Source organism: Passer domesticus, chromosome 12, assembly GCF_036417665.1.
Source record: "Passer domesticus isolate bPasDom1 chromosome 12, bPasDom1.hap1, whole genome shotgun sequence".
NCBI lineage: Eukaryota > Metazoa > Chordata > Aves > Passeriformes > Passeridae > Passer > Passer domesticus.
This window is the reverse complement of record NC_087485.1, coordinates 8,291,191-8,305,745: the sequence shown is the minus strand read 5'-3', so window position 1 is coordinate 8,305,745 and position 14,555 is coordinate 8,291,191. Positions and strand designations below refer to the sequence as shown.

At 47.4% G+C, this 14,555-nt stretch overlaps 1 protein-coding gene across 2 annotated transcripts; it reads left to right on the top strand.

Moving 5' to 3' along the window:
- The first annotated feature begins 1,017 nt into the window (after positions 1 to 1,017).
- On the top strand, positions 1,018 to 11,981 carry B3GNT9 (UDP-GlcNAc:betaGal beta-1,3-N-acetylglucosaminyltransferase 9). Of its 2 annotated transcripts, XM_064387347.1 has the most exons (3): positions 1,018 to 1,288; positions 7,794 to 7,836; positions 8,622 to 11,981. In XM_064387347.1, exon 3 carries the CDS (start codon positions 8,686 to 8,688, stop codon positions 9,931 to 9,933), a length of 1,248 nt encoding a protein of 415 aa, XP_064243417.1. In that variant the 5' UTR covers positions 1,018 to 1,288; positions 7,794 to 7,836; positions 8,622 to 8,685; the 3' UTR covers positions 9,934 to 11,981. The 2 variants fall into 2 exon arrangements, with proteins under 2 accessions (XP_064243417.1, XP_064243418.1); XM_064387348.1 differs by lacking the exon at positions 7,794 to 7,836.
- The last annotated feature ends 2,574 nt before the right edge of the window (positions 11,982 to 14,555 follow it).

Genomic DNA, 14,555 nt, shown 5'->3' with positions numbered 1-14,555 from the left:
GGCAGGGAAGTGCAATGGCTGCACTCAGCTGGCAGATCAGTGGTGGTGGCACACAGATTAGATTTGGCTCCAAATAAAAACTGCTTTGAAGTATTTCAAATAAAAAAATAAAAAAAAAAAAAAAAAAAAACAGAGAGACAAAAAAAAAGGGGAAAAAAAAGGCAAACACCTCCCCCCCCCCAAAAAAAAAAAAAAACAAAAAAACAAAAAAAAAAAAAAACAAGCAAACAAACCTAGGTTTGGGGGTATTTTTGTTCCAGGTTTTCAAAGGGACCCTTGAATCTGTCTTCAGCCTCTGTACTGCTCAGCTCACACGTCCTCCCAACATTTCCCTACTAGGAAAAAGAGAAACAACCCCCAAGTGGATTTAACTTCTGAGCTGAACCCACCCTCTATTCTTCAATTAGACTCTTTGTAAACACTCACAAGGGAATTAAACGAAAAAAAGCCAAAGTATAGAAGGAAAAGAAAAAGATACTCAGAAAAATTAGTATATTTCCTTTGAAAAAAAAGTTACCGGGGGGGCGGGCGGCAAAGAAAAATCCAGGCTTTTTGCAGAATTGGTGCAAGTCCCCAGCCTGGCCGGGCGCTCTCTCGGCACCTCCGCCCCGTCCCGCCGGAGCCATCGGCGCTCCCGGCCCCATCACGTGCCGGGGCCGGCCGGGACGCGGCTCTTCCCGGCCCCGGGCTCCCCTCTGCGGAGCTGGGCTCTGCTGGGGCCGCCCCATCCCGGCCCCGATCCGAGTCCCGATCCCGGCCCCACAGCCCCGATCCCGGCCCGATCCCAGCCCCCATCCGAGTCCCTATCCTTGCCCCGCTCCCGGCCCCATCCCAGCTCCGATCCCAGCTCCGATCCCAGCCCCGCTCCCATCTCCGATCCCAGCCCCGCAGCCCCGCTCCCATCTCCGATCCCAGCCCCATCCCATCTCCGATCCCAGCCCCGCTCCCAGCCCCATCCCAGCCCCGCTCCCAGCCCCATCCCAGCTCCGATCCCAGCCCCGCTCCCATCTCCGATCCCAGCCCCATCCCAGCCCCGCTCCCAGCCCCATCCCGGCCCTCTCCGCTCGCTGCCGGCGGGGAGCGGCCCCGACCCGCCGCGCTGCTCCGCGCCCCCGGGCTGTGCTGGGCTGTGCTGGGCTGTGCTGGGCTGGGCTGGGCTGTGCTGTGCTGTGCCGGGCTGGCAGGCTGAGCAATGCCTCCTCTCGCTCGCCGCCTCCAGCTGTGCCTGCTGGCAGCGGCTGCACGCCCCGCACCGAGCGGACGCGGGATCGGCGCTGTCGCAGGGGCTGTGAGTATCTGTCCGTGTGCTTGATCTCGGTGGGATGGGGAGGGTTGTGCGGCGGGCAGGGCGCACTGGAGCCTGTCCTGACTGCTTTTCCTTTGTGCTGCTCTCGAATGTTGTTCCATGGGCAGCCTGGACCGCGGTGGTTTGCACGGAGCAGGGCCGGCTGCAGGCTCCAGCCCTGAGACATCTGCTGTACACTGTGCTTTCCAAAGAACTTTCTTAGAATGTGTAGGTTGTTTTTACAGAATTGCGGGCCTTCTTTAGACAATGCCTGCAGTGCTCTGGGACAGGGTTTCCTCCCAGCCACAAACATGTTCCAGTGGTGGCACGTCACATTGACGAGCCATTCCTCATCAGTACAAGGACATGAATCTCCCCCATGTTACACTGTGGTATGCTTTGAGCAAAACACAGGAGTTTTCAAGCTCTAGTGTCACAAAGATAGAAAATAATTTAGCCCCTGTGAAACAGGCAGTTACTGATTATTTTTTAATAGCTTTTTGGCAGTTTCTGAGAAACTTGTGTTGGGTATAATACTGAAATTCGTGGAGCACATCAGCATGTACTCCCCACCCCATCTCCCATGGATGTAACAATACATCCACGCTGCTGCACAGCAGTTTCTTGGGCTTGGGGTGCATTGGGCAAATGATTTATCAGAAGAGGGTCTGGTGAGCACTGCAGCCTGGGGGGGCTGTGAAAGGAAGGTGTTTGTTTCAGTTTCTTACCTCTTCACAAACCTGCAAGGCTTTATTCCCCTGCTGGGCCCAGAAAAATTAATGTTTGGAAGAGAGACAGCAAGCTCCTCGCCTTGGCTGTCTGGGACAGACCTGTCTCCCCAAAGCACTCAGGGTGTGAGTTGGGCTGCTGAGCCCTCTGCCATCCTGAAAATCAGACTACCAAAGCAAGGCTGCACCTGAAGGTGGGACAGCACCTCTGGAGGCTGCTGAGCCTGCAGAAGATTGTTGGGCTTTACCTTCTCCTACCTTGCAGGCAGCTGAGCCCTCCTTAGAGCTGTGGGGCTGGAGTTTCCCAGGTTCCTGGGGCTCAGCCTGGGTGCCTGGCACAGCTCAGTGCTGCAGGGGCACTGCCCCCTGCCCCGGGAGGGACTGAGAGCAGCACGCTCTGCCTAAACGAGCTGCAGCCCCCAAACTGTGCCACGTGTGCCTGAGTGCTCACCTGGGCCAGGGCAGCAGGGTGCTGACCCCCGAGTCACTTACAGGGCCAGGGCAGCAGGGTGCTGGCATTCACCTTCCCTGGAGCTCAGTCCTGCTCCTGCCCAGGGTCAGCAGGGCTCCCGTGGGACCCCAGTCCCCAGCAAGGAGGGCTCAGTTCCTCTCTGGGACCCTGCACCTGGAGACAGACACCTCAGCAGCCCTCACACAGCAGCTCTGCAGTTCCCCTGTGTGTGAGTTTCTGCACTTCATACAAGTTTCTGACTGGGCTGGAAGGTGAAAGGAGGTGACTGCAGCAGCCATTTGCAAGCAGTCATCCAACGTGACTGGCATTGCAAAGGGAAGGCTGGCAGTGCCAACAGGAAAAACTGCAATAAAGTGGGACCAGCCAGCTGGGAAGCTGATCAAACTACATATTTGAGGACTGAGGCAGGCAGGTAAATAAGGCACCCTGTCCTGTAACAGCATGGATCTCATCCATTCGTTTGCTCTGGCCTGGAAAAAAAATTAAAAATGCCCTGAAAGGCAGCTCTGACAGGAAAGTTGGAAATTGTCTTTGGAACAGGGCCTGCATTTTTGTTACCTGCTTCCTCAGTATTTGACTCAACAGAACTTTTGCCTCCAGGTGTTACAGCAAATAACAGCAGCAGTGATGCTGCAGTGCTGTGGCACTGGCCAGCAGTGTCTGAGCTGTGCCATCATGGGCAGCTGAGCCCCTGCTCCTCTCCCTGTGCTCCCTTGGTTCTGGTTCAGGAACCCAATTCCTGGGACAGCTCTCAAGACACTCAGATAATTAAATTCTACATCCTGCTCTCAGTTTGTTTATAGACTTCAGAACTTGTAAGCAGCTGAATAGGATGAGCTTTTATCTGGTAAGGCAGTACAGCAGGTGTTTTGCTCACTTCATTTTTCTTGGTCTTTGCACTTACCAACATACCAAAAGGGGTCTTTGTATTTCAGCCACCACTTCTGTCTTCTAATCAAGAAGATCAAATAATTCAGCATCACTTTATGATCCTGTAACTCCAAATGAGACCTCTTCACAACGATCCTGAAATGCAGAGAGGAGTTGTTCAACACCAGGGTCACTTAAAGCAATAACTTCAATGAGGTTATTGACTTTTCCTTGAGTGGGGTGGTAGAAAAACAAAGAAAGAAAGAAACAACCCCCAAACCTATGAGGGAGTAAAAGCTATTACATTATACCCAAACATAGAAGTGGAGCCTGGCTTCTTCCCCTGCTCCAACACACAGAGATACTTTTCCCCCTTAAACACTTCAAACTCAGCTTAAATTATTAAACTCAGGTTGTTTCATACAAGACTTTTTATGTGGGGCAGAACAAACCCCCACATGTGTCAGCTGACACAGTTCCCTGTGGGTGCCCCAATGAGCCCAGAGGTGTTTTTTGCCAGCACAGGACTGAGAAGTTGAAGTTTTGGCCTTTGCACTTCACTTCAGGTTCCTGTAGAAGGGTGGGAGAAGGATGGAGCCCAGTGCAGCTAGAAGAGAGCAAAATGTGATTCCTCACCCAAAACAGCACTTCCCATGTTGGTGTGCTCAGCAAGACATGTAAATTAAAGTGGAGTCAAACACTCTCCCAGCCCTCAGGGGATGGGACCAAGGGTGTCAGTGGAAGATGCAGCCTCCAGGGCTTCAGGCAGCATCAGCATCCTGCTCTGGTGGGAGCAAGCTCAGCTGCACACGCCTGTTCCACCCAGCCCCAGCTGCAGCATGGGCACAGGGATGTCATTATTGCTCCTTGAACAGTGTCAGGACTCTTCCTGAGGCAGAGGAACCAGGTCAGGAGGATCCTGGGAGTTTGCTTTGCTCCTGCTGAGGGAATCTGGATGGAAAAATTCCTTTAAACCAGGCAGGAGAGGGACACATGCACAGACTTTTCCCCTTGCAGGCCAGGCCAGGTCTCAGTATCCAGCACTGGCTGCTACAAGATGATTTTGTTCTTGTGGAATGCATTCAGCACACATGAAATGAAAACAAATATCCCAAACAAAAGTATCCCCACCACCCAGAATTATACAATCTTCTCTGATGATTGCAAAAAACCCTCATCAAACCCATCAGTGCTGGATCCCCCACACTTTCTTTAGCTCTTTTTATGGACAGACAGATGGACAGCTCCATCAGCAGCCACAGCCCCACACGTTTCACAGCCACACGTTGTCCCTCTGCTGCCCAACCCAAACCTACCAGAGGCAGCTCCAGTGTCAGCAGTGAGGAGGGGAGTCAGGAGGGAGCTGGAAGCACTTCCCTTGCAGCAGGGAGAGGCTGCTCCGAGGACAGCCCACGGCTGATGGATCTTCTGAGAGCCAGGCTGGGATGAGAGGGCAGCAGAGCTCGTTGCTGACTGTGTGCCCCCCTGCTCAGTGCATCATGTTCTCAGCTTGATTATCTCAGCTGCTTTTCCCAGGGCTGGCTGGATCAAATCACTCCTCAAGGCACAAAGCAGCGTGCCAGAATCACCAAGGCTTCTTGACTGAATCTGGGGGCAGGACCAGAGGACTTTTTCCCACCTTGGCCCTGAGCAGAAGTGCCAAGTGGTGGAGATGTGATGACTGTAGGAAAAAAAATTGCCAGGATGGGCTCAAGGTTTCATATCATTCAATTGGGAATGAAGGGCCAGCAATTTTTTTTATCATCACTTTTTTTTTATCATCGCTTTTCTTGCAGCTGTTCTTGGCCATATTTCAGAATCCTCCTCTGAATAAATGAAAACCAGGCAGAGGATTGGGCCCTCTGCCCGGGCGTGCAGCAGCACAGGTCAGACTCCCTGCCTGGATGCTCATCAGAGTGCCATGGCCAGCTCTGGCCACTTCCAGCTTTCCAGCCTTCTATTGTCTCTTGTGCTCTGCAGGCTGTGCCTCCTTGGTTCTGTCAGCCTCTTCCTCCTGCCCAGCTCAGCCCTCCAGCATTGCTGGTGCTCAGCCCAGGATGGAACATCCCCAGCCTTCCCAGGAGCCCTGTCCTGGGGAGAGCAGCCCCATTGTCCCATTCAGAGCCCATCAAGCCAGACTCAGCCCCCCTCTGTATCATCCCCAGGCAGCCAACACAAAGAGGGACAGCTGCCTGTTTTTCCAAGCTTGGAGGACTCAAGAGGCAGTGCTGGCAGCCAGGCCATTCCGCAAGGCCCTGAGTGATGCAGCAGTTTGTAACCCAGCTCCATTTCAGGTTGGATGGAGGTTCCCCACAGCAGCAGAGGAAGCAGAGGTGCCTCTGCCTCAGACACTCAGGGGTGTGCTGTGCTGAGAAACACTGCTGTGCTCTCATCTCTCCTTTGGCATCAAATATTTCCTGCTCACTTTGATAGCCCTGTAATTCTTTTCCCCTGGTGTCAAGGTGGATGAATAATCCTTTTGGCTTTAGGACATAGCAGAGCATCTGCCAGAATCATCAGTCCCTCTGTGTTCGAGAGCAGAACAGCTTTTCCCACACTGACATCCATGGATGGAGCTTACACCACTGTAATAATCAAGGGTATTTTCCTTCCAAAGAAGGAAATACCTAACAAAGACTGGAAAATCCATATAATTAGATCAAGGAATGACTTCAAGGGCTGGCAACTTCGTTTGAAAATGAGAGGTCTGTATTCAGCACTGAACTGTTTTATTTCAGCGTGGAAATCACTCTTTCGGATCCCTTACTTTCAATAAAAGAAAACAGAGGAAAATCTGGGCTATCTGCCCAGGCTTGTAACAATTCAGGGTTTTTCTTGGCTTTTCCAAGGGCACTTATTGCCAGATTCTGAGATGCTGGCAATAAAAAGCTGCAAGCCATGGAAATTACGAGTTTCATGACACACACATTTTATTCCAAATCCTTGTCGATAACATTAAACACAGGAAAAATCCAGGACTTTCATCCAGCTCCTTAATTACCATCTGAAGCCTGGCAGCTGAAATAAGATCAAACTTTTGCATAGAAGAAATTTGCTGTTACTGTGAAGAAAGAGATGGGACTTCAGACGTAAAATGCAAACCAACATCCTATACGTGTCAGGAGGGAGTGTTCCATGAGGCTGAACATGGTTATGAGCCAAGCCACGTGGCAGAAAGAACAGAAACAGAAAACAGATCCTGAATATTCTAAACATTTGAACAACAATTTACAAGGGATCTGAGAAAGTCGTTCAATCCTGCTATTAGTAACAAAGTTATGCCAGTGAAAACATCTGCCTAGCAGAGGAGTGAAAGGTAAACACAAAAAAAGTTAGCAAATGAAGAAAAGCTTCTATCAGAGGGCAGAAAAAGGCAAGAAACAAGGCCTAAGAAAAAAACCCATGGTCATTAGGACAAGGTCAATGTGATTTAAATCCACCAGGAATACAAAGAGCCTTACACCAAGGCATGGATATGGTGTTTTCCAAAAGAACAATTTAATAAATAATGGAGACAAAGTGACTGAGGTCAGTAAACATTTTGGAGCTGTACTTGGGAAAAATATATGCAATAGCAGATGATGATGATGAAATACTCTCTATTTCAACAGTATCTTGGAGGTGAAGTCAACCAGTAAGGAAAGAGCACAGTATTAAATAATGATGTCCAAATAATGTGCATCCAAGAATTTTAAAGGGTCTGGCCAAGAAATCAACTGGTGATTAATGATGAATAATTTTCTTCCTCTTAACTCTTGAAATATTGCTTAGATACCACAGGTGCCACTGTTTTATTACTTCATAATTACAGACTCGTCAATCTAATTTTAAGTTTAAAAACTTAAGATTATGGCTGATACAAAATTGATGGTTAATGAACAATTACTTCATTGAGTGATCATCAACAATTAGTTCATTAAGTGATCCAGGCCAGGACAGTAAAAGGAGATTTGCTGAAAACAGATACCACCAAATTCTTACCAAGCATTTGCACCTTGTCCTGTCACTGTATGCCCTTGTCAAATGTGCCTCTCCAGCTTTTTTATCTCAGAATTCATCTTTGGATATGATCTCAGCTAATTCAGGACAGAGAACTGTAAAACCTTCACAGGTAGCTTCTCTTAGTACAGCACAGGCAAGAGAGAGCCACAAGTCACTCATGAACATGAACAAGATTAGTGGAGGTATAAAATACTTATGTGCACTTGTGGGGGAATTTTTGGGTGGGGCTCAAGTTCCCTTTTGCTGAGGACAGGAGGAATGGTGATGGGGATGGGAATGGGGATGGGTCATGGGAATGGTGATGGTCACTCACCCCCTCCTGGAGCAGCTGTGGGGTCCCTCTGTCAGCTCTGCCATTGCTGCTGCAGACCCAGGGTGATGAGAAGACCTGCTGCTTGCTGCCTTCTTACTTCTTTCATTCTCATTGTGTTTGCAGTTGAAGAACTAATCAAATAAGATAGAAGATCTCCAGGAAAAGTGTAAGTGAGGAAAAATCCTGTATTTCAAAAGGCAGCTTCATCTATTATACATGAACAAAATTCTCCTAACACCATGTTCTGCCTTGCTTCTGCATATTGGGATTTATTTCCCCACCTCTCACTTAGGGGTTAGGGTGATTTCACAAAGGAAAAACACCCATGGCCCCTTCTAACCTTTTTAATGGAAGTTATTTACAATGGTTTAATATTTTATAAAGAATACTGGCAGGAGGAAGGTGCTGTGTGAATTCCAGATTGTACCCAATGTATTAATTTTGAGTACAAATCACAGTTTAACAAAAGTTGGCTTCATGTGCAGGGAAACACTGCCATGGAGAGTTTGCCCTTCAGCAGTCAGCTCTGGGCCTCCCTGGTTTGAGTCAAAAAGGATAAAAGCAGCAAGTAATGGTTGCCAAGCTAGAAAAAAAAAAGGTAGTTATTTATGGGAGAATGGCATCATTCATCATTTTCCACTTTGCTTTTCCCAATGAAATCTCTGAAATGACAAAACACATTCAGGAATAAGGGATGCAGGATTTTGGGCTGTGCTTAGAGGGTGGTTTTCAGGATGATGGATGACTGCTTAACCAAGTCACAGAGCTGGCTGGCACTGGCATCAGCAGTAAGTTTGCAACCCTGTGTGCCCTTTGACAGGTTCCTCAATGTCTCTGTGCTTGTGTGAGTAAAATGTGCTTTGCTGCTGGGTTTTTAAATGACATTTAGTCTTGCCTGCCTGCTTCAGACCTGCCAAATCTTCACTGCTGAAACACTCTGTTTATTTACAGATGGACAGTGGTGCCAGGCAGCTCAAACACAGCTTTTAGCAGTCCCAGGAACACCGGAGAGACAATGAGAGTTCGCCTCAAAGGGGATGTGATCTGCACCCTCTTCCTGCTGGTGGCGCTTTGTTCTTTGCTCTACTCCCAGCTGGAGCATTTAGTCCCGGCAGGAAAGAAGGAGCCAGCACAGAGCAAGCCTCAAGTGGCACCAAAAACATTCTCTGATCCCAGAGCACCTCGGAGGCTGATGCCAGCAGAGGCAACTGCACCCCGACCTCAAGTTACCCCTGTCATGAGACAAACAGAAGTGGCCAAAACCAGGGTCCAAACCACAACTCCACCCCCACTCACTGATTCTGCCTTCAACTTCAAGCTCTATCTCCTAAACAAGGATAACAGGAACTTCAACCTCCTCATTAACCAGCCCAGGAAATGCCGAAAGACAGCGGGCGGTCCCTTTCTGCTCATTGCTATCAAATCTCTCGTTGAAGACTTTGACAGGCGTGAGATTGTCCGGAAAACTTGGGGCAGGGAGGGTTTGGTGAATGGGGAGCAGATCCAGCGAGTGTTCCTCCTGGGAACACCAAGGAATAGGACAGTGCTGGCAACGTGGGAGACCCTGATGCACCAGGAGAGTCAGACATACCGGGACATTTTGCTCTGGGACTTCATGGACACTTTCTTCAACCTGACCCTGAAGGAGATCCACTTCCTGAGCTGGGCTGCTGAATTCTGCCACAACGTGAAATTTATTTTCAAAGGCGACGCCGATGTCTTCGTCAACGTCGAGAACATTGTTGATTTCCTCAAGAGGCACGATCCCACTGAAGACCTCTTTGTTGGGGACATCATCTACAACGCCCGTCCCATCCGCGTCCGCAAGAGCAAATACTTCATCCCAGAGACCATGTATGGGCTGAGCATCTACCCCGCCTACGCCGGGGGAGGAGGGTTCCTGCTGTCCAGCTGCACCATGAGGAAGCTCTCCAGGGCTTGCAGGGAAGTGGAGCTCTTCCCCATTGATGATGTCTTTTTGGGCATGTGCTTACAGAGAATCAACCTCAAGCCCATTTTGCACGAAGGGTTCAAGACCTTTGGCATTGTTAAGCCTTCTGCTGCCCCACACCTGGAGACGTTTGATCCCTGTTTTTACAAAGACCTCATGGTGGTTCATAGCCTGAAAGTTGCTGAGATCTGGCTGATGTGGAACCTGCTCCACAGCCCACGGCTTTCCTGCACTCAGAAGAAGCAGGTGAAGAAGCCTTTCCAGTGGAAGAGGAAAGCTCAGATAACAACACCAGCATCACCCCCCAGATAATGCAGGCAGAGGGCAGCACACACAGCAAACCAGCCAAGAAAGGGAGCCTGGAACTGGCACTGCCCAGCAAACCAACCTCCTGAGTATTTTAGCACATCTTATTTACAACATTAAGAAAAGACAACAAACAATTGCAGGAATTTGCCCAAATTCCACATTTGCACATGCATATCAAGTGGGTCCCTCTGTACTAATGAGTCCAAATAATCATAACATATATATATATAATTTATTATTATTTATTAGGATTATAGTAGTGCTTAGTGGGACAATGTGTAAAAGCACATTGAAAAATGCAGTCCTTGGACATTTTTTCAGCATGGTTAGAAGTGTGAGAAATGAAAGAAGACACAGGCTAAGAACAGACACCAGGGAGCAGAGGGATCCTTGTCAACTTGCTACTTGACTTGGACTCATTGAAAAATGACCAAACAGGAACTAGGGTACAGGAAATTGAGTCCCTTTAGTGTCTGCTCAGATCACATCACTGCTGCCTGCTTGGTTTTCCACAGGCCTTGTAAGAAGAGAACAATAACAGCTCTTGAAATGGGGTCCTACAGCTGCAGTTCAGGTGGATTACAGGAAATCAAACTGGGTGCTGAGGCTGGTGTGGCTGGTGGAGCAAAGGACAGGTAAGCAGATAACTAGAAAGGAGCAGACTTACAAAGGGTCTTTAGAGAATGGACAAGAACTTCGAGTTGATCACTTTGAGTCTTGATTTTCCATCATTCTTCTCAGTTCAAATACCTGCTCTATTGACATACTCAAGATTCAGGGGACCAGTGGAGCAGGTTTTGGCACTTCCCTGAGCTCAGGCTCTCTGCACTGCACTGGCTGACGTTCAGGGAAAATTCAGAAGTCATCAGCAGGATCTGATTGCTCTCATGATCTGACCCAGATTTTCAGAAGATTTGCATGTGGAGAGATCCTTTGGCCTTTGCTTATAAGCATAACCCCACACAGAGCTGCTGCTTGCATCACATTTGGGAGCTGCTTCAAACCAGAGTGGACTGGGCTGGTTTCTACAGACCTTGGTCTCTTGCTCAGCACAGCCAGCTGCAGAGGGCAGCCAGGACTTTCATACTGCTGCGGGTGTCTTGTGAAGGCAGAAAGTTTCCAGACAAAAGGACTTCAGAATAAAAGTCCATCTAAATTTATTGCAAGAAATCAAAACCACACAGCAATCTTTCTGTTGGGCTTTCCAAGGTTCAGTCAGGAACTTTTTGAGTATTTTAAGCATCAGACAAGAACACTGAATTGCTCAGTTTTTCAAAGTACAGTCCAGACTTTGATGCATTTTGTTTTTCCCAACAGCAGACTACCTTAGAAGAATATACTTTTATCAGACATCAAAGCAGAAGTGAATTCCTCTAAATCAGGGTTACAAAGCTGTGAAATTCATGAGACAAAGAGCCTGAATTCACCTCTGATACTGTGTTTGTTAATTCTTTTACAAGTTTTTACCCCCTCAACAAAACTCCTGTCCATCAGAGAACCCCTGAGGATGGCACATCCACACAGCTTCAAAGGGAACTACAATCAGTCATAAAAGCCCCAAGTTCCTTTTCCTTGCACAGAGCCTGCAGCACAGCTGCCTTTCATATCCGTGTGTGAGCTCCCTCCCTGCCTCCCTCCCTGCACAGTTTGGGCTCAGTGCTGGCACTGACAATGCACAGAGAGAGCAGCAGGCTGGGAAACAGCCAGTGGACAACAGCTTTACACATTGCTAATCTTCATCATGAGTTCAAGCCTTACAACAATGAGTTTCCAAGAAATCAGCTTTATGGAAATGGAAAGATTTCTACATTTGAGATATTTTCAGGATGCAATCCTGAAATACAAAATGTTCACATGAGCTTCACAAGGAGCTTTGCAGGGTGTGGAACTAAGCCAAAGCCTCACTGGTAGGACAAAATCACCCCTGCCCCTGTCTGCTATCATGTGTGATACTTGTGTATTTATGAGATTGTACAAAATGTATTACCTGGGAGTAGTTTACAGTTTGGGAAGTTATTTATACCATCATTAAAAGACAGCATGCAGATGTGCCTCTAGTTGTCAGAGTGAGTTTGTCAAGTACACCTGCACACATGTTGTAAGACTAAAACCACAGGCATTTTTCATTAAGACAGTAACATGAAAAATACATTATTCATTATTTTGGATAACTTGGTAAGTATTTCCTTATGCTGGACTTATTTTAATGGCAATGACAGAAAAATAAACAGAGTTTACCTTGCAATTTCCTAAGAAGCAGCTAGTCAGGTTCAGCAGTCCTTATTAAGGTTTTCCTTTTACACTTGAAGATGCTGAGATTGGGTCCTCCCTCTATAATGTCTTGAGATCTGCAATCTATCCACAACACAGCATTTATGAGTGCATTTTGTCCCAGATCAAAGTTGTTGTTCAACATCTGTGTTGACACAGTCTGTGCCAGCACACACCCTGATGGCAGAAACAGAACTGGAGTAAACTGTTCACTCCATTATCTTAGTCTATAGGATAGCTCATTGCTCTTATCCAGTGAATACCAGAGTCTCTCTTGATGAAAGATCCATCTGGTTTTGTTCTCCAGCCTCTGCTGCATGGCCTGTTTGACCTGGCTTTAAGTTTCCATTTGCTTCTGCAGTTGAGCTGGAATTTCACAGACGCCACGTGTGAGCACAATGCTCTGGGGAAATGCTGAGGGCTGTGCTGCAACCCCTGCAGTTTATTGAGTTCTGCTTGCTGCTATCGTAGGCAAAGGCTTTGACTTCACCCAAGATTGTTTCCTTAAGGATGAAGGTCTTTTCAGAAAACCCTAAAGCCCCAGGTGTTTATGACAACTGGCAGGAAGGACCCTCTACCAACCTTTCTGATGCCTCACAGAAACCCAAACCCCTCCATTTCAGAATAACATTCTGAGTAGGTTTTATTAACTGGCCAATTGAGTGCACCACTCATACTTGCTATAAATCTTTGCTTGACAATTTTTTTCATGACTAACCCAGGACAAGAAAACATGAAAACATCCTAAGTGGGTGCTACCAGTGGCAAACAGACTTTCTCAGTATAAACTTCTGAAACTAATACAGTACAGTAAGTTTTATGGAGCCCCAAGGATCCACACAGAGTCAAGTTTTGGTCACTATAATGAGCAGAGCTGGCTTGAGCCTCACATTCAGCACCTCCAAGTGCATCTCTGGACACACAAACTGGTGGGAATGCCAAGATCCGTCATTCAGTCAGGCCACTGCAGACAGACATCACAAAAAAGGAAGCCAAAGAGGACTCTGAAGCAATTCAGTATCAAAATCTTCTGCTTCCTGTCTGCAGCTGAATTATTCATCTTTCCACAGCAGGTTCTCAGAAGCAAACCTCAGCTGCACACTCCAACAGTACAAAATAATCAAACGGCTCAGAGAACCTTCACTACACATCAGCACTGAGAACATTCCCTGGGGAGTGCTGAAAGACCATCAGATCAGAGAGAAAAAGAAACCTATCCCAAAGGCCAGCATGAAAATCTGCTGATCTCCTGGGTTGTACCTCTTGCAGCTGGACTTGCAAGTCTCAGCAGCCCAGAAAATCAGCCCACCCCATTTCCCTAATGATGCTACTAACTGCAGTGACAGTTTTAAAAACCAGTAACACTTTTAAATACAATTTTTCATTACTTTCTAGGCCTATGATCAGTAAGAAAACCATACTGAGAAATGAGGGGGGAAAGCAAAGAGAAAATAAACCCAAAGGAGGAGCACAACTGAGTCCCTCCAGGAGTGGCAAACGCCTCCCCCACCATTCCTGGCCAGCCCAGTGCTCTCTCCAAACCATTCAGACTCAGCTCATGGATATTCTCTCCCCATCCCTTTCCCAGCCCATCTGTTGGCAATCCATGGGCTAAAACCTTGGAAAAAACCTAACACAGGTTTGCAGTGACAGCCTTGTCCCAGGGGGTGCCTGAGCTGGGTGGAATCAAGGTGTGACAATCAGACAAATGGTGACTACAGCCAGAGAGGCAGAAAAGGGTGGAACAATCTGTTTAACCTCCCTATTGTGGATGCAGCAGAGCTTACCCAGCCAGGAAAAGGGATAAATTCAGGATTTCAGGGCTGCAGTTTTTCCGAGATGAGCAGAGGGGAAAAGGGAATACAGCAAATCAGGCTGGTTTGATTATTTAGTTGATTAGACTGCACATTGCATAATCATGCAGGGGTTTTTTGTGATTGGTATTTAAACTGTCTCTCTGAAAGATAATAAAAGAATGAAACTAATGCACTCAGTGGAATTATATATAGATATATATAGTGTAGGTGTAAAGCATTAAGGCACTTAAAACCAGCTTCCAGAATTGCAATATGCAGTACTTTAAAATAACTAAAGGAGTAAAATTTAAAGGGGAATTCATTAATGTATGAAAAAGGTTACATTAAAGCATCACAGCCAGTCCAGAACAAGTTACTGTAATAATGCTGTCTTACACCACAGTGAGTGCCCAACTCTGCAAACTCCAGCTCACCTTTCCTGCTGCTTCAAGCACTTGTTTTTTCCAGATCATAAGGAGAAATTATTTCACCTGCTGGAAAAACAGACATGCCCACAAACACCACAAAAGCTTGGGATGTAAATTTTGACAGATAAAC